The 26,771-nt window shown below is 41.3% G+C and overlaps 1 protein-coding gene across 1 annotated transcript in view; it reads right to left on the reverse strand.

Moving 5' to 3' along the window:
• NSMAF (neutral sphingomyelinase activation associated factor) overlaps positions 1-26,771 on the reverse strand; it is a 258,392-nt gene that overhangs the window by 102,819 nt on the left and 128,802 nt on the right. The window contains exon 20 of the mRNA XM_053715888.1: positions 18,215-18,378. Coding sequence (XP_053571863.1) covers positions 18,215-18,378 — 164 coding nt within the window. The remainder of the gene's footprint in view (positions 1-18,214; positions 18,379-26,771) is intronic.

Here is a 26,771-nt window from a genome sequence, read left to right on the forward strand (position 1 = left end):
ACTTAGAAGCTGGCTTTGCTTTTCTAGAAGGCTTGGATTTATTCCAGACTGGAGATGGTTTCCAAACTGAAACTGCTCCTGAGGATGAAGGATCAGGTTTTTGTTCTTTGTTGAAACGAAAGGAACGAAAACGATTATTAGCCCTGTTTTTACCCTTAGATTTGTTATCCTGTGGTAAAAAAGTTCCTTTCCCACCAGTAACAGTTGAGATAATAGAATCCAACTGAGAACCAAATAATTTGTTACCCTGGAAAGAAATGGAAAGTAGAGTTGATTTAGAAGACATATCAGCATTCCAAGTTTTAAGCCATAAAGCTCTTCTAGCTAAAATAGCTAGAGACATAAACCTGACATCAACTCTGATAATATCAAAAATGGCATCACAGATAAAATTATTAGCATGTTGAAGAAGAATAATAATATTATGAAAAACAGAATTTATGTTTACCTGATAAATTACTTTCTCCAACGGTGTGTCCGGTCCACGGCGTCATCCTTACTTGTGGGATATTCTCCTCCCCAACAGGAAATGGCAAAGAGCCCAGCAAAGCTGGTCACATGATCCCTCCTAGGCTCCGCCTTCCCCAGTCATTGGACCGACGTAAAGGAGGAATATTTGCATAGGAGAAATCATATGATACCGTGGTGACTGTAGTTAAAGAAAATAAATTATCAGACCTGATTAAAAAACCAGGGCGGGCCGTGGACCGGACACACCGTTGGAGAAAGTAATTTATCAGGTAAACATAAATTCTGTTTTCTCCAACATAGGTGTGTCCGGTCCACGGCGTCATCCTTACTTGTGGGAACCAATACCAAAGCTTTAGGACACGGATGAAGGGAGGGAGCAAATCAGGTCACCTAGATGGAAGGCACCACGGCTTGCAAAACCTTTCTCCCAAAAATAGCCTCAGAAGAAGCAAAAGTATCAAATTTGTAAAATTTAGTAAAAGTGTGCAGTGAAGACCAAGTCGCTGCCTTACATATCTGATCAACAGAAGCCTCGTTCTTGAAGGCCCATGTGGAAGCCACAGCCCTAGTGGAATGAGCTGTGATTCTTTCAGGAGGCTGCCGTCCGGCAGTCTCGTAAGCCAATCTGATGATGCTTTTAATCCAAAAAGAGAGAGAGGTAGAAGTTGCTTTTTGACCTCTCCTTTTACCAGAATAAACAACAAACAAAGAAGATGTTTGTCTAAAATCCTTTGTAGCATCTAAATAGAATTTTAGAGCACGAACTACATCCAAATTGTGCAACAAACGTTCCTTCTTTGAAACTGGATTCGGACACAAAGAAGGCACTACTATCTCCTGGTTAATGTTTTTGTTAGAAACAACTTTCGGAAGAAAACCAGGTTTAGTACGTAAAACCACCTTATCTGCATGGAACACCAGATAAGGGGGAGAACACTGCAGAGCAGATAATTCTGAAACTCTTCTAGCAGAAGAAATTGCAACCAGAAACAAAACTTTCCAAGATAATAACTTAATATCAACGGAATGCAAGGGTTCAAACGGAACCCCCTGAAGAACTGAAAGAACTAAATTGAGACTCCAAGGAGGAGTCAAAGATTTGTAAACAGGCTTGATTCTAACCAGAGCCTGAACAAAGGCTTGAACATCTGGCACAGCTGCCAGCTTTTTGTGAAGTAACACAGACAAGGCAGAAATCTGTCCCTTCAAAGAACTTGCAGATAATCCTTTCTCCAAACCTTCTTGAAGAAAGGATAGAATCTTAGGAATTTTTACCTTGTCCCAAGGGAATCCTTTAGATTCACACCAACAGATATATTTTTTCCATATTTTGTGGTAGATTTTTCTAGTTACAGGCTTTCTGGCCTGAACAAGAGTATCAATGACAGAATCTGAGAACCCTCGCTTTGATAAGATCAAGCGTTCAATCTCCAAGCAGTCAGTTGGAGTGAGACCAGATTCGGATGTTCGAACGGACCTTGAACAAGAAGGTCTCGTCTCAAAGGTAGCTTCCATGGTGGAGCCGATGACATATTCACCAGGTCTGCATACCAAGTCCTGCGTGGCCACGCAGGAGCTATCAAGATCACCGACGCCCTCTCCTGATTGATCCTGGCTACCAGCCTGGGGATGAGAGGAAACGGCGGGAATACATAAGCTAGTTTGAAGGTCCAAGGTGCTACTAGTGCATCTACTAGAGTCGCCTTGGGATCCCTGGATCTGGACCCGTAACAAGGAACCTTGAAGTTCTGACGAGAGGCCATCAGATCCATGTCTGGAATGCCCCACAATTGAGTAATTTGGGCAAAGATTTCCGGATGGAGTTCCCACTCCCCCGGATGAAATGTCTGACGACTCAGAAAATCCGCTTCCCAATTTTCCACTCCTGGGATGTGGATTGCAGACAAGTGGCAGGAGTGAGTCTCCGCCCATTGGATGATTTTGGTCACTTCTTCCATCGCCAGGGAACTCCTTGTTCCCCCCTGATGGTTGATGTACGCAACAGTCGTCATGTTGTCTGATTGAAACCGTATGAACTTGGCCTTTGCTAGCTGAGGCCAAGCCTTGAGAGCATTGAATATCGCTCTCAGTTCCAGAATATTTATCGGGAGAAGAGATTCTTCCCGAGACCAAAGACCCTGAGCTTTCAGGGGTCCCCAGACCGCGCCCCAGCCCACCAGACTGGCGTCGGTCGTGACAATGACCCACTCTGGTCTGTGGAAGCTCATCCCCTGTGACAGGTTGTCCAGGGACAGCCACCAACGGAGTGAATCTCTGGTCCTCTGATCTACTTGTATCGTCGGAGACAAGTCTGTATAGTCCCCATTCCACTGACTGAGCATGCACAGTTGTAATGGTCTTAGATGAATTCGCGCAAAAGGAACTATGTCCATTGCCGCTACCATCAAACCTATTACTTCCATGCACTGCGCTATGGAAGGAAGAGGAACAAAATGAAGTATTTGACAAGAGTTTAGAAGTTTTGATATTCTGGCCTCTGTCAGAAAAATCCTCATTTCTAAGGAGTCTATTATTGTTCCCAAGAAGGGAACCCTTGTTGACGGAGATAGCAAACTTTTTTCTACGTTCACTTTCCACCCGTGAGATCTGAGAAAGGCCAGGACAATGTCCGTGTGAGCCTTTGCTTGTGGAAGGGACGACGCTTGAATCAGAATGTCGTCCAAGTAAGGTACTACTGCAATGCCCCTTGGTCTTAGCACCGCTAGAAGGGACCCTAGTACCTTTGTGAAAATTCTTGGAGCAGTGGCTAATCCGAACGGAAGTGCCACAAACTGGTAATGCTTGTCCAGGAATGCGAACCTTAGGAACCGATGATGTTCCTTGTGGATAGGAATATGTAGATACGCATCCTTTAAATCCACCGTGGTCATGAATTGACCTTCCTGGATGGAAGGAAGAATTGTTCGAATGGTTTCCATTTTGAACGATGGAACCTTGAGAAACTTGTTTAGGATCTTGAGATCTAAGATTGGTCTGAATGTTCCCTCTTTTTTGGGAACTACGAACAGATTGGAGTAGAACCCCATCCCTTGTTCTCCTAATGGAACAGGATGAATCACTCCCATTTTTAACAGGTCTTCTACACAATGTAAGAATGCCTGTTTTTTTATGTGGTCTGAAGACAATTGAGACCTGTGGAACCTCCCCCTTGGGGGAAGCCCCTTGAATTCCAGAAGATAACCTTGGGAGACTATTTCTAGTGCCCAAGGATCCAGAACATCTCTTGCCCAAGCCTGAGCGAAGAGAGAGAGTCTGCCCCCCACCAGATCCGGTCCCGGATCTGGGGCCAACATCTCATGCTGTCTTGGTAGCAGTGGCAGGTTTCTTGGCCTGCTTTCCTTTGTTCCAGCCTTGCATTGGCCTCCAGGCTGGCTTGGCTTGAGAAGTATTACCCTCTTGCTTAGAGGACGTAGCACTTGGGGCTGGTCCGTTTCTGCGAAAGGGACGAAAATTAGGTTTATTTTTGGCTTTGAAAGACCTATCCTGAGGAAGGGCGTGGCCCTTGCCCCCAGTGATATCAGAGATAATCTCTTTCAAGTCAGGGCCAAACAGCGTTTTCCCCTTGAAAGGAATGTTAAGCAATTTGTTCTTGGAAGACGCATCCGCTGACCAAGATTTTAGCCAAAGCGCTCTGCGCGCCACAATAGCAAACCCAGAATTTTTCGCCGCTAACCTAGCCAATTGCAAAGTGGCGTCTAGGGTGAAAGAATTAGCCAATTTGAGAGCATGAATTCTGTCCATAATCTCCTCATAAGAAGAAGAATTATTATTGAGCGCCTTTTCTAGTTCATCGAACCAGAAACACGCTGCTGTAGTGACAGGAACAATGCATGAAATTGGTTGTAGAAGGTAACCTTGCTGAACAAACATCTTTTTAAGCAAACCTTCTAATTTTTTATCCATAGGATCTTTGAAAGCACAACTATCTTCTATGGGTATAGTGGTGCGTTTGTTTAGAGTAGAAACCGCCCCCTCGACCTTGGGGACTGTCTGCCATAAGTCCTTTCTGGGGTCGACCATAGGAAACAATTTTTTAAATATGGGGGGAGGGACGAAAGGTATACCGGGCCTTTCCCATTCTTTATTTACAATGTCCGCCACCCGCTTGGGTATAGGAAAAGCTTCGGGGGGCCCCGGGACCTCTAGGAACTTGTCCATTTTACATAATTTCTCTGGAATGACCAAATTCTCACAATCATCCAGAGTAGATAACACCTCCTTAAGCAGAGCGCGGAGATGTTCCAATTTAAATTTAAATGTAATCACATCAGGTTCAGCTTGTTGAGAAATTTTCCCTGAATCTGAAATTTCTCCCTCAGACAAAACCTCCCTGGCCCCCTCAGACTGGTGTAGGGGCACTTCAGAACCAATATCATCAGCGTCCTCATGCTCTTCAGTATTTTCTAAAACAGAGCAGTCGCGCTTTCGCTGATAAGTGGGCATTTTGGCTAAAATGTTTTTGATAGAATTATCCATTACAGCCGTTAATTGTTGCATAGTAAGGAGTATTGGCGCACTAGATGTACTAGGGGCCTCCTGTGTGGGCAAGACTGGCGTAGACGAAGGAGGGGATGATGCAGTACCATGCTTACTCCCCTCACTTGAGGAATCATCTTGGGCATCATTTTCTCTAAATTTTGTGTCACATAAATCACATCTATTTAAATGAGAAGGAACCTTGGCTTCCCCACATACAGAACACAGTCTATCTGGTAGTTCAGACATGTTAAACAGGCATAGACTTGATAACAAAGTACAAAAAACGTTTTAAAATAAAACCGTTACTGTCACTTTAAATTTTAAACTGAACACACTTTATTACTGCAAATGTGAAAAAGTATGAAGGAATTGTTCAAAATTCACCAAAATTTCACCACAGTGTCTTAAAGCCTTAAGAGTATTGCACACCAAATTTGGAAACTTTAACCCTTAAAATAACGGAACCGGAGCCGTTTTTATATTTAACCCCTTTACAGTCCCTGGTATCTGCTTTGCTGAGACCCAACCAAGCCCAAAGGGGAATACGATACCAAATGACGCCTTCAGAAAGTCTTTTCTATGTATCAGAGCTCCTCACACATGCATCTGCATGTCATGCTTCCCAAAAACAAGTGCGCAATAGAGGCGCGAAAATGAGACTCTGCCTATGATTAGGGAAAGCCCCTAGAGAATAAGGTGTCCAATACAGTGCCTGCCGGTTATTTTACATAGTTCCCAAGATAAAAATAATTCCTCAAGGCTATGGGGTATAAAATATGCTTATATATAAATCGTTTTAGCCCAGAAAATGTCTACAGTCTTAAAAGCCCTTGTGAAGCCCTTTTTTTCTTTATGTAATAAAAAATGGCTTACCGGATCCCATAGGGAAAATGACAGCTTCCAGCATTACATCGTCTTGTTAGAATGTGTCATACCTCAAGCAGCAAAAGTCTGCTCACTGTTTCCCCCAACTGAAGTTAATTCCTCTCAACAGTCCTGTGTGGAAACAGCCATCGATTTTAGTAACGGTTGCTAAAATCATTTTCCTCTTACAAACAGAAATCTTCATCTCTTTTCTGTTTCAGAGTAAATAGTACATACCAGCACTATTTTAAAATAACAAACTCTTGATTGAATAATAAAAACTACAGTTAAACACTAAAAAACTCTAAGCCATCTCCGTGGAGATGTTGCCTGTACAACGGCAAAGAGAATGACTGGGGAAGGCGGAGCCTAGGAGGGATCATGTGACCAGCTTTGCTGGGCTCTTTGCCATTTCCTGTTGGGGAGGAGAATATCCCACAAGTAAGGATGACGCCGTGGACCGGACACACCTATGTTGGAGAAATCATGATCTGTTACTTGTTGCGCTAAAGTTTCCAACCAAATAGTTGAAGCTGCAGCAACATCAGCCAATGATATAGCAGGTCTAAGAAGATTACCTGAACACAGATAAGCTTTTCTTAGAAAGGATTCAATTTTCCTATCTAAAGGATCCTTAAACGAAGTACCATCTGACGTAGGAATAGTAGTACGTTTAGCAAGGGTAGAAATAGCCCCATCAACTTTAGGGATTTTGTCCCAAAATTCTAATCTGTCAGACGGCACAGGATATAATTGCTTAAAACGTTTAGAAGGAGTAAATGAATTACCCAAATTATTCCATTCTCTGGAAATTACTTCAGAAATAGCACCAGGAACAGGAAAAACTTCTGGAATAACCACAGGAGATTTAAAGACCTTATCTAAACGTTTAGATTTAGTATCAAGAGGACCAGAATCCTCAATTACTAAAGCAATTAGTACTTCTTTAAGTAAAGAACGAATAAATTCCATTTTAAATAAATATGAAGATTTATCAGCATCAACCTCTGAGACAGAATCCTCTGAACCAGAAGAGTCATTAGAATCAGAATGATGATGTTCATTTAAAAAGTCATCTGTAGAGAGAGAAGTTTTAAAAGATTTTTTATGTTTACTAGAAGGAGGAATAACAGACATAGCCGCCTTGATGGATTCAGAAACAAAATCTCTTATGTTATCAGGAACATTCTGAACATTAGATGTTGATGGAACTGCAACAGGTAATGGTACATTACTAAAGGAAATATTATCTGCATTAACAAGTTTGTCATGACAATTAATACAAACAACAGCTGGAGGAACAGCTACCAAAAGTTTACAGCAGATACACTTAGCTTTGGTAGTTCCAGCACCAGACAGCGATTTTCCTGAAGTATCTTCTGATGCAACGTGAGACATCTTGCAATATGTAAGAGAAAAAACAACATATAAAGCAAAATTGATCAAATTCCTTAAATGACAGTTTCAGGAATGGGAAAAAATGCCAAGGAACAAGCTTCTAGCAACCAGAAGCAAAGAAAAATGAGACTTAAATAATGTGGAGACAAAAGCGACGCCCATATTTTTTTAGCGCCAAATAAGACGACCACATTATTTGGCGCCTAAATGCTTTTGGCGCCAAAAATGACGCCACGTCCAGAACGCCGACATTTTTGGCGCAAAAGAACGTCAAAAATGACGCAACTTCCGGCGACACGTATGACGCCGGAAACAGAAAAGATTTTTTGCGCCAAAAAAGTCCGCGCCAAGAATGACTCAATAAAATGAAGCATTTTCAGCCCCCGCGAGCCTAACAGCCCACAGGGAAAAAAGTCAAATTTTTAAGGTAAGAAAAAGAATTGATTCAAGTGCATTATCCCAAATATGAAACTGACTGTCTGAAAATAAGGAATGTTGAACATTCTGAGTCAAGGCAAATAAATGTTTGAATACATATATTTAGAACTTTATTAAAAAAGTGCCCAACCATAGCTTAGAGTGTCACAGAAAATAAGACTTACTTACCCCAGGACACTCATCTACATGTTTGTAGAAAGCCAAACCAGTACTGAAACGAAAATCAGCAGAGGTAATGGTATATATATAAGAGTATATTGTCGATCTGAAAAGGGAGGTAAGAGATGAATCTCTACGACCGATAACAGAGAACCTATGAAATAGACCCCGTAGAAGGAGATCACTGCATTCAAAATAGGCAATACTCTCCTCACATCCCTCTGACATTCACTGCACGCTGAGAGGAAAACCGGGCTCCAACCTGCTGCGGAGCGCATATCAACGTAGAATCTAGCACAAACTTACTTCACCACCTCCATAGGAGGCAAAGTTTGTAAAACTGAATTGTGGGTGTGGTGAGGGGTGTATTTATAGGCATTTTAAGGTTTGGGAAACTTTGCCCCTCCTGGTAGGAATGTATATCCCATACGTCACTAGCTCATGGACTCTTGCTAATTACATGAAAGAAATACAAGCTTTCAGAGGTGAATCACATTATGTCTGGCAACATAGGAGTTAACACTCCCTCCCACAATACGCTCCACCCACTGAAACAAGAGTTTAAAAGGCGACCACAGTAAGCTGATGGGCATCTTGAAAAAGGCTCTGTTGCCGATACGCGTTAATCCGCCCTACAGCTACAGACAAACTTGGCACCCAGGACCGTTGTCTCTAACAGGAGGTTTGAAATAAGAAATCCCTGTTAGTTAATGTACAGCGAGAGGAGCCACATACTGAAAAATATTTAAAAGGAATGAAGTGCGCGCACTTAATTTAAACAAGGAGAACCTCTGATTAGTCACAAAGAACCCACGTGACAGCTGATATATCAAACACTGACAGGAAAAGTAAGAATACACGGAGGAGCGTTTTTTTATACATAAAGGTACTGTGTGACATCTCTAATTGGAAACTTTTAAAGGAACTACAAAAAAGGAAAGACTGTGGGTAAACACCTGCTAGGAAAAGCCCTCTAATTAAAGCTTGCAACACTGTGTTTAATAAGACACACAGCATTTTGAAAACACTCATTACAGACTATCAATACAGAAAAGGCTTATCATTTTTTTACCATTGGTTCATACTGGTGTATGAAAGCTAACTATACTTATCAATCTGCAATGGTTTATTGTTACTGTATCAACCTATCCTAGGAAAAGCCCTCTAATTAAAGCTTGCAACACTGTGTTTAATAAGACACACACCACTTTGAAACACCTGTTACATACTATCAACACAGAAAAGGCTTATCATTGTTTTCAATATTAATTCATACTAGTGTTTGAAAACTTACTCCTCTTATCAATTAATAGTGGTTTATTGTTACTGTATCAACTGATGCCTCTACTAATTTTTACTTTATTATATGCCCATCATCTAACATATTAGCAGCTATTGGAGTCTTTTCTATCAGAATTGTAGTTTTATATTAGAACTGTAGTTTTTAATGCATTTATAACACCGGTGTTATTAAGTTTTTAGAATCAAATTTTTTAGAACATTACTGTTTAATATTTTATTGCTATTAATGTCTGTAAGGAATTTTTATTTCTTAGTATGAACTTACTTAATAAATTAACATTATAACACTAATCTGCATACTATCCCTGTTTTTCTCATTTTTAATTAGGATCCATATTTTTTACCTAAAATTCAAAAATTTGTGAGGATCCCTAGTTCCCAGTACTAATTTAATCACCAATATATTTAACTATATTTATTTTTTATTGCACCCTTACTTTTCACTACAACAATTATCATCCATACTGCACGTATACTATATACACAAAAGATCTACCTGGTGGCATAGAGTCACTTTAAACTTACTGCTCTAACACTAATTTCACGCCTATTTACTCTCACGATTTAATTTTTTTTTTCCTTACATAAACAAGGAGAAATGAGCATGTTTTAACTTTCATTAACACTTTCACTAAGCAGCTTTCCACACAGCACACATTATATTATCACTGAAAAGATAGAAGATTATTATACTATTTTATTTTATCATCATACCTGAACCTCATATTATTGGTATTGTCTACCCTAACTAAAAGATTAACACTTTCATTAACACTTTCACTAAGTACCTTTCTACGCAGCACACATTATATTACCACTGAAAAGATAGAAGATTATTATACTAATTTATTTTATCATCACACCTTGAACTTATTATTGGTATTCTTTACCCCAACTAAAAGATAGAAGATTATTATATTATTTTATTTTATTTTACCATCACACCTCATATAAGATTTAATATTGGTATTCTCTACACCAACTAAATATAAATTAATGCAAAGGTCCTAAGTTATATACATTTCCAGATTGCGGTTCAGCGCCCCTTCCTATCCCACTATAATTTCTTTTTTTCAAAAACTTTAGGTGTAGTCACTTGTGAGAAGACTACACTAGTGAAGGAGGCTATATCTGGAGTGAGTTAGATTGTTCAAATTACCCTATCTATGAGGAAATCCGCTTCCCAGTTGTCCACACCCAAAATGTGGATCGCTGACAACAAGCAGTTGTGGGCCTCCGCCAACTCCAGAATCCGAGATACTTCCCTCATTGCTAGGGAGCTCCTTGTTCCCCCCTGATGGTTGATGTAAGCCACCAAAGTTATGTTGTCTGATTGGAAGCTGATAAACTGGGACAAACCCAGAAGAGGCCAAGCCTTAAGAGCATTGAAGATCGCTCGAAGTTCCAAAATGTTGATCGGGAGGAGGGATTCCTCTCGAGTCCACAGGCCCTGTGCCTTCCTGGCACCCAAAACAGCTCTCCATCCGGATAGATTTGTGTCCGTAGTCACAATATCCCAGGATGGTCTCAAAAAGGATGTCCCTTGGTACAGGTGATCTGGACAGAGCCCCCAGGAGAGCAATTCTCTCGACCGGTTGTCCAAAGAAATCTGTTGAGACAGATCAGAATGATCGCAGTTCCACTGTCTCAGCATGCACAGCTGAAGTGGTCTGAGATGGAATCTGGCAAAAAGAATGATGTCTATGCTGGACACCATGAGACCAATCACCTCCATACACAGAGCCACAGAGGGCCTTAAGGAGGTCTGGAGGGCAAGACAAGCGGAAGTTAGCTTGTAACGTCTCTGGTCTGTAAGGAATATCCTCATGGATATGGAGTCTATTATAGTACCCAGGAATTCCACCCTGGTACTGGGAATAAGTGAACTCTTTTCTAAGTTTATCTTCCACCCATGAGATCGAAGAAGAAACAGAAGAGATTTCGACTGGTCTTCTGCCAGACGACAGGATGGTGCTTGAACCAGAATATTGTCCAAGTATGGAGCTACTGCTATACCTCTGGTGCTGGCCACTGCAAGCAGAGCCCCTAGAACCTTTGCAAAAACTCTTGGAGCAGTAGCTAGACCAAACAGAAGTGCAATAAACTGGAAGTGCTGGTCCAGGAACGCAAGCCTTGTGTATTGGAACATGAAGGTAAGCATCCTTCAGATGTATAGTGGTCATGAACTGTCCTTCCTGAACTAAGGGAAGGATGGACCTTATCTCCATTTAAACGAGGGGACAGATAGGAATTTGATTAAGCACTTTAGGTCCAGAAATGGGCAGAAAGTTCCCTCCTTCTTTGGGAACACAAAAAAGGTTTGAATAGTACAACAGACCTCTTTCTGCAAGAGGTACTGGGACAAAGACTCCTAGGAAGGAGAGATCCCTCACGCACCCCAGAAAGGCTTCTCTCTTTTCTGGCCTTGACGACAGGTTTGAGAGGAGGAATCTGCCCCTGGGTGGGTGAGACTTGAAACCTATCTTGCATCACTGAGCGATGACCTCCAGGACCCACGGGTCTTGCACGTCCCCAAACCAAGCATCTGAAAAGAGCGACAGTCTGCCCCCTACAAGATCCAGAGCTGGATCGGGACGGCCCCTTCATGCCAACTTTGTCTCGGCGGGCTTCTTTATTCCAGGACTGAGCCGGCTTCCAAGTCCCCTTGGATTGCTCTGGCTTTGCGAAGAGCTCCTGACGTTGGGATTTAAAGGAAGAAAAATTAGGACCTTGTCCCTTAGGTTTGTTCTTCTTATCCTGCGGTAAAAAGGCACCTTTGCCTCCAGTAACCATGGAGATAATAGAGTCCAGGCCTGGACCAAATAGAGTCTTTCCCTCAAATAGGAGGGAAAGTAGTCTTGACTTAGAAGTCATGTCCGCAGACCAGGACTTCAGCCAGAGTGCCACACGGGCTTGAACAGAAAAACCTGAAGCCTTAGCATTCAGGCGAATAATTTGCATCAGAACTAAAAGAATTAGCCACCCATAAGGCCTTAATTCTTTCCTGAATCACGTCAAGGGGACCCTCCACCTCGATCAACTCTGATAAGGAGTTGTACCAGTAGGTAGCCGCTCCAGCAACTGCAGCAACAGCCGCTGCTGGTTAAGACAAATAACCCCTATGTTGAAACATCTTTCTTAACAGAGTTTCTATCTTCTTACTCATGGTCTCTTTAAACGACAAACTATCCTCAAGCGGGATAGTAGTGCATTTAGCATGCGTGGAGATAGTACCATCCACCTTAAGGATGGAACCCTACAACTTCAATTGAGAGTCCGTGACTGGGAACAATTTCTTAAAAAGGAAGAAGGGGAAAATGAAGAACCAATGCTTTCCCATTCATTCTTACTAATGTTCCCCATCTTCACGGGAACCGGGAAAGTTTGTGGTACAACCCTGTCCTCATAGACCTTATCTAATTTAGGAATCAAATGTTCCTCCGGCAATTTGGGCTCTGTAACCTCTAACATAGCCAAAACTTCCTTCAGCAGAAAGCATAAATGCTCAATCCTAAATCTAAAGTATGGTTCCTCCGCAGCTGGAGTCTTAGAGGCTGCAGATTCCAACCCAGAAAGAGCACCCTCTGAAGTATCAGAGGCACCTTCATCATCATCATCATCTTCATCATCAGATAATCTTGTATCAGATAAATCCAATAAGCTAGTAGATGACCCCTGGGAAGGATAGCAATATTTGACCTTTCGCTTGCGCTTAGCAGGGCGAGGCAAAGCACTAAAGGCCGCAGACACTGCCGTTTGTAACTGCTCAGTAAAGTCTGGCAGTAAAAGGCACCATCCAGATGGAGTGCTACGGGAAGCTGCATGTGTATTAGGAGATGACTGTAGGGTGCACACCTCACAGGACGGAGACTCCTCAGAGGTGGATGGCTCAGTGGTATCAAACATATTAACCTTCTTTGACATGATTACTTTATCAAGGCATGTGGAACATAGTTGAGCGGGCGGGTATACCGCAGCCTCCTCAATATAGAAAGGTATTAGACTTATGTAAAGAGGGAGTACCCTCTAATGCATCAGAATCCTCCATAGCTTGCGCTTGCAAAGCAGACTATAGATTAATAAGAAAAAACGGCACCTTTATACTCCCAATGGCTGGTTCACTCACCACTTCCTATGACCCAGGCCAAACAGAGAAAACCGCTTCTTCTCCGGTAAACCGCATGGTCAGGAAAGAGGAAATAATTGTGACCACATCCGGTCACGTGGTGCTCAATGCAGGACTGCCCCTACTATAATAGTAAAAAGGCGCATCAAGCCTTTCAGGATGCGCAGCTCCCAAAACGAAAGTAAAAAACCCTGTATGTTCCAACTTCTGCCTGAGCCTCATCTCACACATGTCGAAGCATAATCAAATTTATGTGATTAATCCCCCCTGTTAAATAATCCCCCTCCGGAGATATTAAACCTTGATTCCATACAGATAAAAGGAGCCACACTGACCCTGTCTTCTTGCGTTATCATATGTATAAAAAAATAAAATAAACGGGGGGGGGGGGGGGGGCGTGTCCAAGCAGCGTTCTGAATAGGACGCATACTCTGAGAGCTCTGAGCAGAGTATTCGATAATCCGCCGATTATTGTCACATAACAGCAAGTTACAAGCTTATAAGTTACAGACTGTATGGTGCAGCCACTGCTGACCAAAAAGATATATTTCTTGCTGTCTACATGACGCTGGGGCTACAGATTGGAGAATAAGGCCTAAGGCGGCGGCCTAACACTAGGCATTCACCTCCCCCCCGGGAAGAGCCGGGTCATCAGTGCTGCCAGGGAGACCGGCTTACTGAACTCTTCACTCTCTATCGCAGACAAGATCTTAACCGAGCACAACATCAAGTTTGCAGTGGCACTATCATTCTAATCTCGCACTCAGCAAATCACCAAGAGATTTCCACTTTACGGGACAAGTAGATACATAGCTGAAACTTAAACAGCCCTGAAAGATGGCGGCTTTGCATGCTACAGAGAGTCAGATAAAATGTGATCTACACCTTGCAAATATTGAGAGGCTTATGGAGAAACTAATGGAGAAAGCCCCATTCGATGCTCTGATGAATAAACTGTGTGGCGTTGACATGTTGATAAAAGCCCCTGAGGAGGATCAGAAACTTATCGCTCAAATTGGCGCCATAAGGAATGAGTATGCAGCAGAATCGTACTTACCACAGAAGCCTACACTGATTAAACCTACAATTAACAGGCCAGAGGAACCATCTCCCACTCCGGGATCGGTAGTGGTCCACAGTGATACACCCGACAATGTTGCCGGACATATGGAAGGGCTTCCACAAGCAAAAGCGCACCACGCTGTCGCCACAGTGTCGCTCCGGCTGAAACGCTTCACGAGATCTTATCAGGTCTCTTCCATGGCTCAAAAACTGGCACCGGTGGGGCATAAAAGAGGAACTCCCAGAATGCCTAGGATTGCTACACTAGCAGGCTTTAAGTCGCACAGTACTCGTGTGGCTGAGGTTTGCAGAAGAGGGCTCTTGGAATCGGATGGACTGCACTACCTCACACAGCTCAAGCCCCCTCCGGTGCCACAGCATGACGATGGCCTAATACGATCCCGGACCGGGGAGACCTGGTGTAACAGACTCCTACAGAGAGAAATACTGGTCAACCCAGAAGCAGAACAATACGACCAGGCTATTGCCGGGGGGTGATACTGATATCACTCACCTCTAAGGCCATTGATACAAAAAGCAGTAACTATGCAAAGTTGTAGTGTTAACTGGTTTTACTCTGATTTATGATACATAGTTTATTTAGCACATATGTTTGTCACTTATGTTATTCAGTTAATATATTGCCTATGTCAGTTTTTTCTTTGCGGGATAGCTAATCTGTTGTGGTAATAAGATAAATGCAGAAATGGCCTGTTGATGCATTGTCTTTGGGTTGGCGGTCCTCTCTTTGTGGCTTGCGGCCGGAGCCGCGGAGCAGGGGATAGCGAATTAACATTGTCTAAGGTAGATAGCAAGCCAACAATAGCCTACCAAAAGCACCTTTGCAGACAAACTCTAAGATTTAATTTTCCTCCTCTCTTACTTGTATATACATTTAATGAATTAAAATAAAGAAAGTGAAGGTGCTCCCCCGAGATAAAACCAGCAGAAATGCGAGATGTTAAGTTCACAAAAAATTTTTTTATTTTTTTTTGGCTCGGTTTGGGTCCCTAATATACATGTTTTGCAATATTTGGTTTCCACTTATATCTCCTTAATTTGTTTTTTCTCACATCCTTTTTGTCTTTGTTCGTTTTATGTTCTAACCACATATAAACCCCATGATACCTTTACTTGCATAGAGTCCGTGAGAGGCTCATTTAGATAGCAGGGGCGAAATTGAGGTTCAATGATAAATGATTTTGGCTTTGCTTCTTGTCTTTCCGATTTTTAAAAAAAAAAAAAAAAAAAAATATATATATATATAATAGATCCCGCTTGCATGGCCAGACTTGTGTATATCCTTTTAGCAGAACTATAGAATCCAGATTTTATACTTTAATTACTACTGATTCATGCAGCTGTAAACTGTATAAGTTTTACTTAATCTATAACTGATGTATGGCTTCAGCACTATAATGTATTACATTTGTGCATTTATTTTGTAGTATCTTAAGTTCTCTTACGTTCTGCTGTAACACCTCATATAATTTCAATAAAGCTTTTGAAAATAAAAAAAAAAATAAAAAAAAATAAACGATCTTACTGGAATCTATGCTGTGGAACAGAAACACAGCCTCTCATGTTTGACAGTCTTGTAGCATCGCTCCTGACATGGACTTGAGTGATGGAAGCAGGCAGTGAAACTCATCAACACTGATTGCTTAGGAGCTGTTAATACGAGTCTGGATGCGTTCACAGAAAGACTCTCCCTGCATCTCCAGACTAACATTCGTCAATGCTCTCACTGAGAGGCTGACAAGACTACTTAAAACTCCAGTCCCATTTCGAAGGGTAGATACCCTTCATAAGGAACTACTCCGAATCTTCTGACACTTCTCTGCCAACTTCCTGTGACGAAAGGCAAAGAATGACTGGGATATGAGGGGGGGAGTATTTAAGCCTTTGGCTGGGGTGTTTTTGCCTCCTCCTGGTGGCCAGGTTCAGTATTTTCCAACAGTAAGGAATGATGCCGTGGACTCTCCTCATATTAAGAAGGAAAAAAATATTTAATTTGATTTTCCATTATGTAATATATTTAATGTTAACTTTTTTTTTTTATACACAATACAGTACTTTTTTTTTTTTTTTTTTACTTAAAAAAACCAAGAAATGAATCATACTTATATACATATATATATTAGCTCAATTCCTTAACCATTTAAGGGCCAGTGGTAATTTGCACATTAAAGATGAAATCATTTTTCACAATTATGACATGCATTGATTGAAATGGAGTTTCAGTTTTTGTTATTTCAAGTACCCTCTTTTGTTATATATTTTTACATGGGAAAAAACACACTTCTATAAATGCAATGAAATAACACTTGTCTTATACTTTATCGATTGAATATATCCAATTTAAATTTTGTCAACTGAAATGCAGATTTTAACGTATATATTTTAACAATTATTGTGAGCGTGTGCTTGTGTGTGCAGAGTAAGCACCTATTCAGTGAAAATGTCATCATTATTTACTGATCCAATGATTTCTACACCTTGTGTAGCAAAAAATTCTAAAATATGAACTCAAGTATTGTGGTTAATGATTTAATCAGTAGCTACTGTAAGGGATAGAAGGAGCCGCATTAGACATCAGACGAAGAGTGGATCCTACTACTACAATTTTGCAAAAATTAAATTTAATAAAAACTTCCTAAAAAAGTTACCGCCTAAAAGTATAGACGGTCCAGTGACTGGGTAAAAAACTACTGCTCTTCCAGTCATGCAGCATTATATTCATGGGGCAGTAATAAAGGGTACGGAATCTTGATGAGTTATATTTATGGAACTTAAAGGGACAGTCTAGTCCTAAACAAACTTTCATTATTCAGATAGGGCATGTAATTTAAAACAATTTTCCAATTTACTTCTATCACCTTGGTATTCTTAGTTGAAAGCTAAATCTAGAAGGTTCATATGCTAATTTCTAAGCACTTGAAGGCAACCTCTTAGCTCAGGGCATTTTGACAGTTTTTCACCACTAGAGGGTATTAGTTCATGTGTTTCATATAGATAACACTGTGTTCACACACGTGGAGTTCCTAGGAGCCAGCACTGATTGGTTAAAATGTAAGTCTGTCAAAAGAACTGAAATAAGGGGGCAGTCTGCAGAGGCTTAGATATAAGATAATCACAGAAATAAAAAGTGTATTAATATAACTTTGTTGGTTATGCAAAACTAGAGAATGGGTAATAAAGGGATTATCTATCTTTTAAAACAATAAATATTCTGGTGCAGACTGTCCCTTTAACCAAGAAATACATTTTTCAGCAACTATGATTTAATTTCCACTTATCCTGGTTCACCCTAGTAGATTTACCAAGCAGTAGAGTATTGTTTGGTATAAAAATACACACACACACTTTATTATTCATCCTGAAAACAGGTATTACAGAATGGGGAGCTTTTTTCCCCTCAAACATTAGCAGATGCTAAAATACCGTATTTGGAAGCCCAAGAAGTAGCAACTGCTGTGTTGGGACAAGCTTTTAGGCTCAGTGGAGTAGGGGCCTTTTTTTTCTTTTCTTAAATAGTTTTGTTGCAGCCTTCTCAAATGCAATGACATAATTATAACAAATGGTATATTCTGAATCAGCTTGGCTTGCTGAAAAAAACCCAATATATATTTTGTGTGGGTTACTCACTGAAATATGACTAACAATAGTGTTTACATTTAAGCAGCAGTCTTAGCACGAGTGTGAAAAAGGCTGAGCAGTGAAGGGGTTAAAGGACAAATTTTTTTATTGGTCAGTGATACTAGGGTATGGAAATGTATATTGATAGCTGACCTTATTCTGTCTGTGAGAAACCTACAAACAAACAATAAATAATAATAATAATAATAAACAAAAAGAGAAGAAAAAAAAAAGAAAAGAAAAAGTTGCCTTTACCTATTGATTCACCCGTGGACATATTCTGACTGGATGAGCGCGAGACACTTTTACACTTTGGGATAATTCTTTTCGGGTGAGGTTTAGTAAAAAGCTGCTTTGGTGTCTGACCAAATTCCAAGATCTGTGTTAGCATTGCAATTTTGTGATCAGGGTCTTCAATGCTTAAAAAAATAATCAGATTACATACATAACCAAATACACTTCCAAGATAAAAGAAAGGAAAAAAAAAAAAAAAAAAAAAAGAAGAGTTGAACATTTTGTAGCCTTTTTTTTTTTGAATCCTTATTTATTACACTATTTAGTTAAAGTTTTTTAAAAGCATAACAGGAGCTGCTTGAGAGAACTTAAAACACAAGAAAATAGATTTTAAAATGCTGCATTTGTCAGCAAATAAAATATCCTTAAAAGGGATGGGACACTCAAAATTAAACTGGCATAATTCAAACAGAGTGTCATTTTAAGACACTTTTAAAGGGACAATCTAGTCAAAATTAAACTTTCATGACTCAGATAGGGCATGCAATTTTAAACAACTTTCCAATTTACTTCTATTATCTAATTTGCTTAATTCTTTAGATATCCTTTGTTGAAGAAATAGCAATGCACACGTGTGAGCCAATCACACAAGGCCTCTATGTGCAGCAACCAATCAGCAGCTACTGAGCATATCTAGATATGCTTTTTGGCAAGTGATATCAAGAGAATGAAGCAAATTAGATAATAGAAGTAAATTAGAAAGTTGTTTAAAATGACATGCTCTTTCTAAATCATGAAAGAAAAAAATTGGGTTTCATGTCCCTTTAAATTCACTTCTATTTTCATATGTGCTTATTTCTCTTAGTATCCCTTATTGAAAAAGAATACGCACATATCCTACACAGGTGGGAGCTAACTGCTGATTGGTGCCTGCACATATTTGTCTCTTCTTATTGGCTAACTAGATGTGTTCAGCTAGCTTCCAATGTTCCTTCAGCAAAGGATAACAAGACAATGAAACAAATTTGATAATAGAAGTACAAAGTTGACCAAAATTGTATGTTCTACCCGAATGATGAAAAATGTGGGGTTTCCTGTCCCTTTAAGCTATGATAAAGTAAATCAAAAGCCAATTACTGCTGAACATGACCAGTTAGTAGCATCACAGAATCCTGTAACTTGAGTCCTGTTCAGCAGTTTTGATTCTTCAAGCTTTATTCATTTGACAAATAGACTAGCAGGCTATTTTGTATGATAGATGACAGGGACACTAAAAGAACGCAAAACACAAGGGTGCCATACTTTATATTCATGGGTGGTCAAGCTCTAAAAGTGTTAGAGACCAACCTTTTAGCAGACTTTTTTTTTTAAACTCCCAGACCCAGTGAACAAATTTTAAAAATATTAATAATAGAAATATATATATTTACAGTATATTCTGAAAAACATAATTTATGCTTACCTGATAAATTTATTTCTCTTGTAGTGTAGTCAGTCCACGGGTCATCCATTACTTATGGGATTATATCTCTTCCCCAACAGGAAGTTGCAAGAGGATCACCCAAGCAGAGCTGCTATATAGCTCCTCCCCTCACATGTCATATCCAGTCATTCGACCGAAACAAGACGAGAAAGGAGAAACCATAGGGTGCAGTGGTGACTGGAGTTTAATTAAAATTTAGATCTGCCTTAAAAGACAGGGCGGCCCGTGGACTGACTACACTACAGGAGAAAGGAATTTATCAGGTAAGCATAAATTATGTTTTCTCTTGTTAAGTGTAGTCAGTCCACGGGTCATCCATTACTTATGGGATACCAATACCAAAGCTAAAGTACACGGATGAAGGGAGGGACAAGGCAGGAACTTTAAACGGAGGGAACCACTGCCTGAAGTACCTTTCTCCCAAAAATAGCCTCCGAAGAAGCAAAAGTGTCAAATTTGTAAAATTTTTAAAAAGTGTGAAGTGAAGACCAAGTTGCAGCCTTGCAAATCTGTTCAACAGAGGCCTCATTTTTAAAGGCCCAGGTGGAAGCCACAGCTCTAGTAGAATGAGCTGTAATTCTTTCAGGAGGCTGCTGTCCAGCAGTCTCATAGGCTAAACGTATTATGCTACGAAGCCAAAAGGAGAGAGAGGTAGCCGAAGCCTTTTGACCTCTCCTCTGTCCAGAGTAAACGACAAACAGGGAAGAAGTTTGACGAAAATCTTTAGTTGCCTGCAAATAGAACTTCAGGGCACGGACGACGTCCAGATTATGCAAAAGTCGTTCCTTCTTTGAAGAAGGGTTAGGACACAATGATGGAACAACAATCTCTTGATTGATATTCCTGTTAGAAACTACCTTAGGTAAGAACCCAGGTTTAGTACGCAGAACTACCTTGTCTGAATGAAAAATCACAATGTAAGGCAGATAACTCAGACTCTTCGAGCCGAGGAAATAGCCATCAAAAACAGAACTTTCCAAGATAACAGCTTGATATCAATGGAATGAAGGGGTTCAAATGGAACGCCTTGCAGAACGTTAAGAACTAAGTTTAAGCTCCACGGCGGAGCAACAGTCTTAAACACAGGCTTAATCCTAGCCAAAGCCTGACAAAAAGCCTGAACGTCTGGAACTTCTGCCAGACGCTTGTGTAGAAGAATAGACAGAGCAGAAATCTGTCCCTTTAACGAACTAGCGGATAAGCCCTTTTCTAAACCCTCTTGTAGAAAAGACAATATCCTAGGAATCCTAACCTTACTCCATGAGTAACTCTTGGATTCGCACCAATATAAATATTTACACCATATCTTATGGTAAATTCTTCTGGTAACAGGTTTCCTAGCCTGTATTAAGGTATCAATAACCGACTCCGAGAAGCCACGCTTTGATAGAATCAAGCGTTCAATCTCCAGGCAGTCAGCCTCAGAGAAATTAGATTTGGATGGTTGAAAGGACCCTGAATTAGAAGGTCCTGCCTCAAGAGGCAGAGACCATGGTGGACAGGACGACATGTCCACTAGGTCTGCATACCAGGTCCTGCGTGGCCACGCAGGCGCTATCAGAATCACTGATGCTCTCTCCTGTTTGATCTTGGCAATCAGTCGAGGAAGCATCGGAAATGGTGGAAACACATAAGCCATGTTGAAGACCCAAGGGGCTGTCAGAACATCTATCAGCACCGCTCCCGGGTCCCTGGACCTGTATCCGTAACAAGGAAGCTTGGCGTTCTGGCGAGACGACATGAGATCCAGATCTGGTTTGCCCCAACGATGAATCAGTTGGGCGAAGACCTCCGGATGAAGTTCCCACTCCCCCGGATGAAAAGTCTGGCGACTTAGAAAATCCGCCTCCCAGTTCTCCACGCATGGGATGTAGATCGCTGACTCTGCCCAGCGAATTATCTTTGAGACTTCCAACATCGCTAGGGAACTCCTGGTTCCCCCTTGATGGTTGATGTAAGCCACAGTCGTGATGTTGTCCGACTGAAATCTGATGAACCTCAGAGTTGCTAACTGAGGCCAAGCTAGAAGAGAATTGAATATAGCTCTTAACTCCAGAATATTTATTGGGAGGAGTTTCTCCTCCTGAGTACATGATCCCTGAGCCTTCAGGGAATTCCAGACTGCGCCCCAACCTAGAAGGCTGGCGTCTGTTGTTACAATCGTCCAATCTGGCCTGCGAAAGGTCATCCCCTTGGACAGGTGGGGCCGAGAAAGCCACCATAGAAGAGAATCTCTGGTCTCTTGATCCAGATTTAGTAGACAAATCGGAGTAATCCCCATTCCACTGACTTAGCATGCACAATTGCAGCGGTCTGAGATGCAGGCGCGCAAATGGTACTATGTCCATTGCCGCTACCATTAAGCCGATTACTTCCATGCACTGAGCTACTGACGAGTGTGGAATGAAATGAAGGGCACGGCAAGCATTTAGAAGTTTTGATAACCTGGCCTCCGTCAGGTAAATTTTCATCTCTACAGAATCTATAAGAGTTCCTAGGAAGGGAACCCTTGTGAGTGGTAATAGAGAACTCTTTTCCACGTTCACCTTCCACCCATGCGACCTCAGAAATGCCAGAACTATCTCTGTATGAGACTTGGCAGTTTGAAAACTTGACGCTTGTATCAGAATGTCGTCTAGGTACGGAGCCACCGCTATGCCTCGCGGTCTTAGTACCGCCAGAAGTGAACCCAGAACCTTTGTAAAGATTCTTGGACCGTAGCTAACCCGAAGGGAAGAGCTACAAACTGGTAATGCCTGTCTAGGAAGGCAAATCTTAGGTACCGATAATGATCCTTGTGAATCGGTATGTGAAGGTAGGCATCCTTTAAGTCCACTGTGGTCATGTACTGACCCTCTTGGATCATGGGTAGGATGGTTCGAATAGTTTCCATTTTGAATGATGGAACTCTTAGGAATTTGTTTAGGATTTTTAAGTCCAAGATTGGTCTGAAGGTTCCCTCTTTCTTGGGAACCACAAACAGATTTGAATAGAATCCTTGCCCGTGTTCCGTCCGCGGAACTGGGTGGATCACCCCCATTAGTAAGAGGTCTTGTACACAGCGTAGAAACGCCTCTTTCTTTATTTGGTTTGCTGATAACCTTGAAAGATAAAATCTCCCTTGTGGAGGAGAAGCTTTGAAGTCCAGAAGATATCCCTGAGATATGATCTCCAATGCCCAGGGATCCTGGACATCTCTTGCCCAAGCCTGGGCGAAGAGAGAAAGTCTGCCCCCCACTAGATCTGTTTCCGGATAGGGGGCCCTCTCTTCATGCTGTCTTAGGGGCAGCAGCAGGTTTTCTGGCCTGCTTGCCCTTGTTCCAGGACTGGTTAGTTTTCCAGCCCTGTCTGTAACGAGCAACAGCTCCTTCCTGTTTTGGAGCGGAGGAAGTTGATGCTGCTCCTGCCTTGAGGTTACGAAAGGCACGAAAATTAGACTGTTTGGCCTTTGATTTGGCCCTGTCCTGAGGCAGAGTATGGCCCTTACCTCCCGTAATGTCAGCGATAATTTCTTTCAAGCCGGGCCCAAATAAGGTCTGCCCTTTGAAAGGAATATTAAGCAATTTAGATTTAGAAGTCACGTCAGCTGACCAGGATTTAAGCCATAGAGCTCTGCGCGCTTGGATGGCGAATCCGGAGTTCTTAGCCGTAAGTTTGGTTAAATGTACGACGGCATCAGAAACAAATGCGTTAGCTAGCTTAAGTGCTTTAAGCTTGTTCATAATTTCATCCAATGGAGCTGTGCGAATGGCCTCTTCCAGAGACTCAAACCAGAATGCCGCCGCAGCAGTGAAAGGCGCAATGCATGCAAGGGGCTGTAAGATAAAACCTTGTTGAACAAACATCTTCTTAAGGTAACCTTCTAATTTTTTATCCATTGGATCTGAAAAGGCACAACTATCCTCCACCGGGATAGTGGTACGCTTAGCTAAAGTAGAAACTGCTCCCTCCACCTTAGGGACCGTCTGCCATAAGTCTCGTGTGGTGGCGTCTATAGGAAACATTTTCCTAAATATGGGAGGAGGGGAAAAAGGCACACCGGGTCTATCCCACTCCTTGTTAATAATCTCTGTAAGCCTTTTAGGTATAGGAAACACGTCAGTACACACTGGTACCGCATAGTATCTATCCAACCTACATAATTTTTCTGGAATTGCAACCGTGTTACAATCATTCAGAGCCGCTAATACCTCCCCTAGCAATATGCGGAGGTTTTCAAGCTTAAATTTAAAATTAGAAATCTCTGAATCCAGTCTCCCTGGATCAGATCCGTCACCCATAGAATGAAGCTCTCAGTCTTCATGTTCTGCAAATTGTGACGCAGTATCGGACAAGGCTCTCACATCATCAGCGCGCTCTGTCCTTAACCCAGAGCTATCACGCTTGCCTCTTAATTCTGGCAATTTGGATAATACTTCTGTCATAACAGTAGCTTGGCGCCACAAAATCACGCACCTCCTGAGCGGGAGGCGAGGGTACTGACACGTGAGGAGAGTTAGTCGGCATAACTTCCCCCTCGTTGTCTGGTGATAATTTCTTTACATGTAAAGACTGACTTTTATTTAAAGTTAAATCAATGCATTTAGTACACAAATTTCTATGGGGCTCCACATTGGCCTTCATACATAGTGAACAAACAGATTCATCTGTGTCAGACATGTTTAAACAGACTAGCAATGAGACTAGCAAGCTTGGAAAATACTTTTCAAATAAATTTACAAGCAATATAAAAAACGCTACTGTGCCTTTAAGAAGCACAAAAAGCTGTCACAGTTGAAATAACAATGAACCAAATTAGTTATAGAAACCAAATTTTCACAGTAAATGTATTAAGTTAGCAAAGGATTGCACCCACCAGCAAATGGATGATTAACCCCTTAATACCCAAAAACGGATAACAATTTAATAATTAACGCTTTTATCACAGTCAAACACACTGTCACAGGTCTGCTGTGACTGATTACCTCCCTCAAAATGAATTTTGAATACCCCTGAGCTCTCTAGAGACGTCCTGGATCATGAAGTAGGAAGATTGTGACTGAATTTTTACTGCGCAAAAAAGCGCTAAAATAGTCCCCTCCCACTCATATTACAACAGTGGGGAAGCTCAGTTAACTGTTTCTATGCAGAAACAAAAGTTAGCCATGTGGTAAAAATCATGCCCCAATAAGTTTTATCACCAAGTACCTCACAAAAAACGATTAACATGCCAGTAAACGTTTTGAACATACAATTCTAAAAGTTATGAAGTGTTATTAATAAGCCTGCTACCAGTCGCTGTTACTGCAGTTAAGGCTCATACATTACTTCAGTATTAACAGTATTTTCTGAGTCAAATTCCATTCCCTAGAAAAATACTTCAGTGTACACACACTCATCAGCCTAATACCAGTCGCTACCACTGCATTTAAGGCTGAACTTACATTACATTGGTATCAGCAGTATTTTCTCAGTCAATTCCATTGCTTAGAAAAATAATTTACTGCACATACCTCGTTTGCAGGGGGGCCCTGCATGCTATTCCCCTTTTCTGAAGTTACCTCACTCCTCAGAATGTGCGAGAACAGCCAGTGGATCTTAGTTACGTCTGCTAAGATCATAGAAAACGCAGGAAGATTCTTCTTCTAATGCTGCCTGAGAAACAAACGGCACACTCCGGTGCCATTTAAAATAACAAACATTTGACCTCTCAGACCTCTCACAACGACCTATCTTTAGTTAGGTTGCAAGAGAATGACTGGATATGACATGTGAGGGGAGGAGCTATATAGCAGCTCTGCTTGGGTGATCCTCTTGCAACTTCCTGTTGGGGAAGAGATATAATCCCATAAGTAATGGATGACCCGTGGACTGACTACACTTAACAAGAGAAAAAGAACAAGGCTTACGCAACAGATATATTTATTTTCAAAACTAAACTGACGTCATAAGGAAGGTATTTTTCATACATATGCAAATTCAATAGTTTATCTTAATTTTATAAAAAACATAATTTATGCTTACCTGATAAATTCCTTTCTCCTGTAGTGTAGTCAGTCCACGGGTCATCCATTACTTATGGGATTATATCTCCTCCCTAACAGGAAGTGCAAGAGGATCACCCAAGCAGAGCTGCTATATAGCTCCTCCCCTCTACGTCATACCCAGTCATTCGACCGAAACCAAACGAGAAAGGAGAAACTATAGGGTGCAGTGGTGACTGGAGTTTAAGATAAATTTTTTTAGACCTGCCGTAAACAACAGGGCGGGCCGTGGACTGACTACACTACAGGAGAAAGGAATTTATCAGGTAAGCATAAATTATGTTTTCTCCTGTTAAGTGTAGTCAGTCCACGGGTCATCCATTACTTATGGGATACCAATACCAAAGCTAAAAGTACACGGATGACGGGAGGGAAAGGCAGGATCTTTACACGGAAGGAACCACTGCCTGTAGAACCTTTCTCCCAAAAACAGCCTCCAAAGAAGCAAAAGTGTCAAATTTGTAAAATTTTGAAAAAGTATGAAGTGAAGACCAAGTTGCAGCCTTGCAAATCTGTTCAACAGAGGCCTCATTCTTAAAGGCCCAAGTGGAAGCCACAGCTCTAGTAGAATGAGCTGTAATCCTTTCAGGAGGCTGCTGTCCAGCAGTCTCATATGCTAAACGTATTATGCTACAAAGCCAAAAAGAGAGAGAGGTAGCCGAAGCTTTTTGGCCTCTCCTTTGTCCAGAATAAACGACAAACAGGGAAGAAGTTTGAAGAAAATCCTTAGTTGCCTGCAAATAAAATTTCAGGGCACGGACGACGTCTAGATTGTGCAGAAGTCGTTCCTTCTTTGAAGAAGGGTTAGGGCACAATGATGGAACAACAATCTCTTGATTGATATTCCTGTTAGTGACTACCTTAGGTAAGAACCCAGGTTTAGTACGCAGAACTACCTTGTCTGAATGAAAAATCAGATAAGGAGAATCACAATGTAAGGCCGATAACTCAGAGACTCTTCGAGCCGAGGAAATAGCCATTAAAAACAGAACTTTCCAAGATAACAGCTTGATACCAATGGAATGAAGGGGTTCAAACGGAACACCTTGCAAAACGTTAAGAACTAAGTTTA

The sequence above is a fragment of the Bombina bombina genome, chromosome 5, assembly GCF_027579735.1.
Source record: "Bombina bombina isolate aBomBom1 chromosome 5, aBomBom1.pri, whole genome shotgun sequence".
Classification (NCBI taxonomy): domain Eukaryota; kingdom Metazoa; phylum Chordata; class Amphibia; order Anura; family Bombinatoridae; genus Bombina; species Bombina bombina.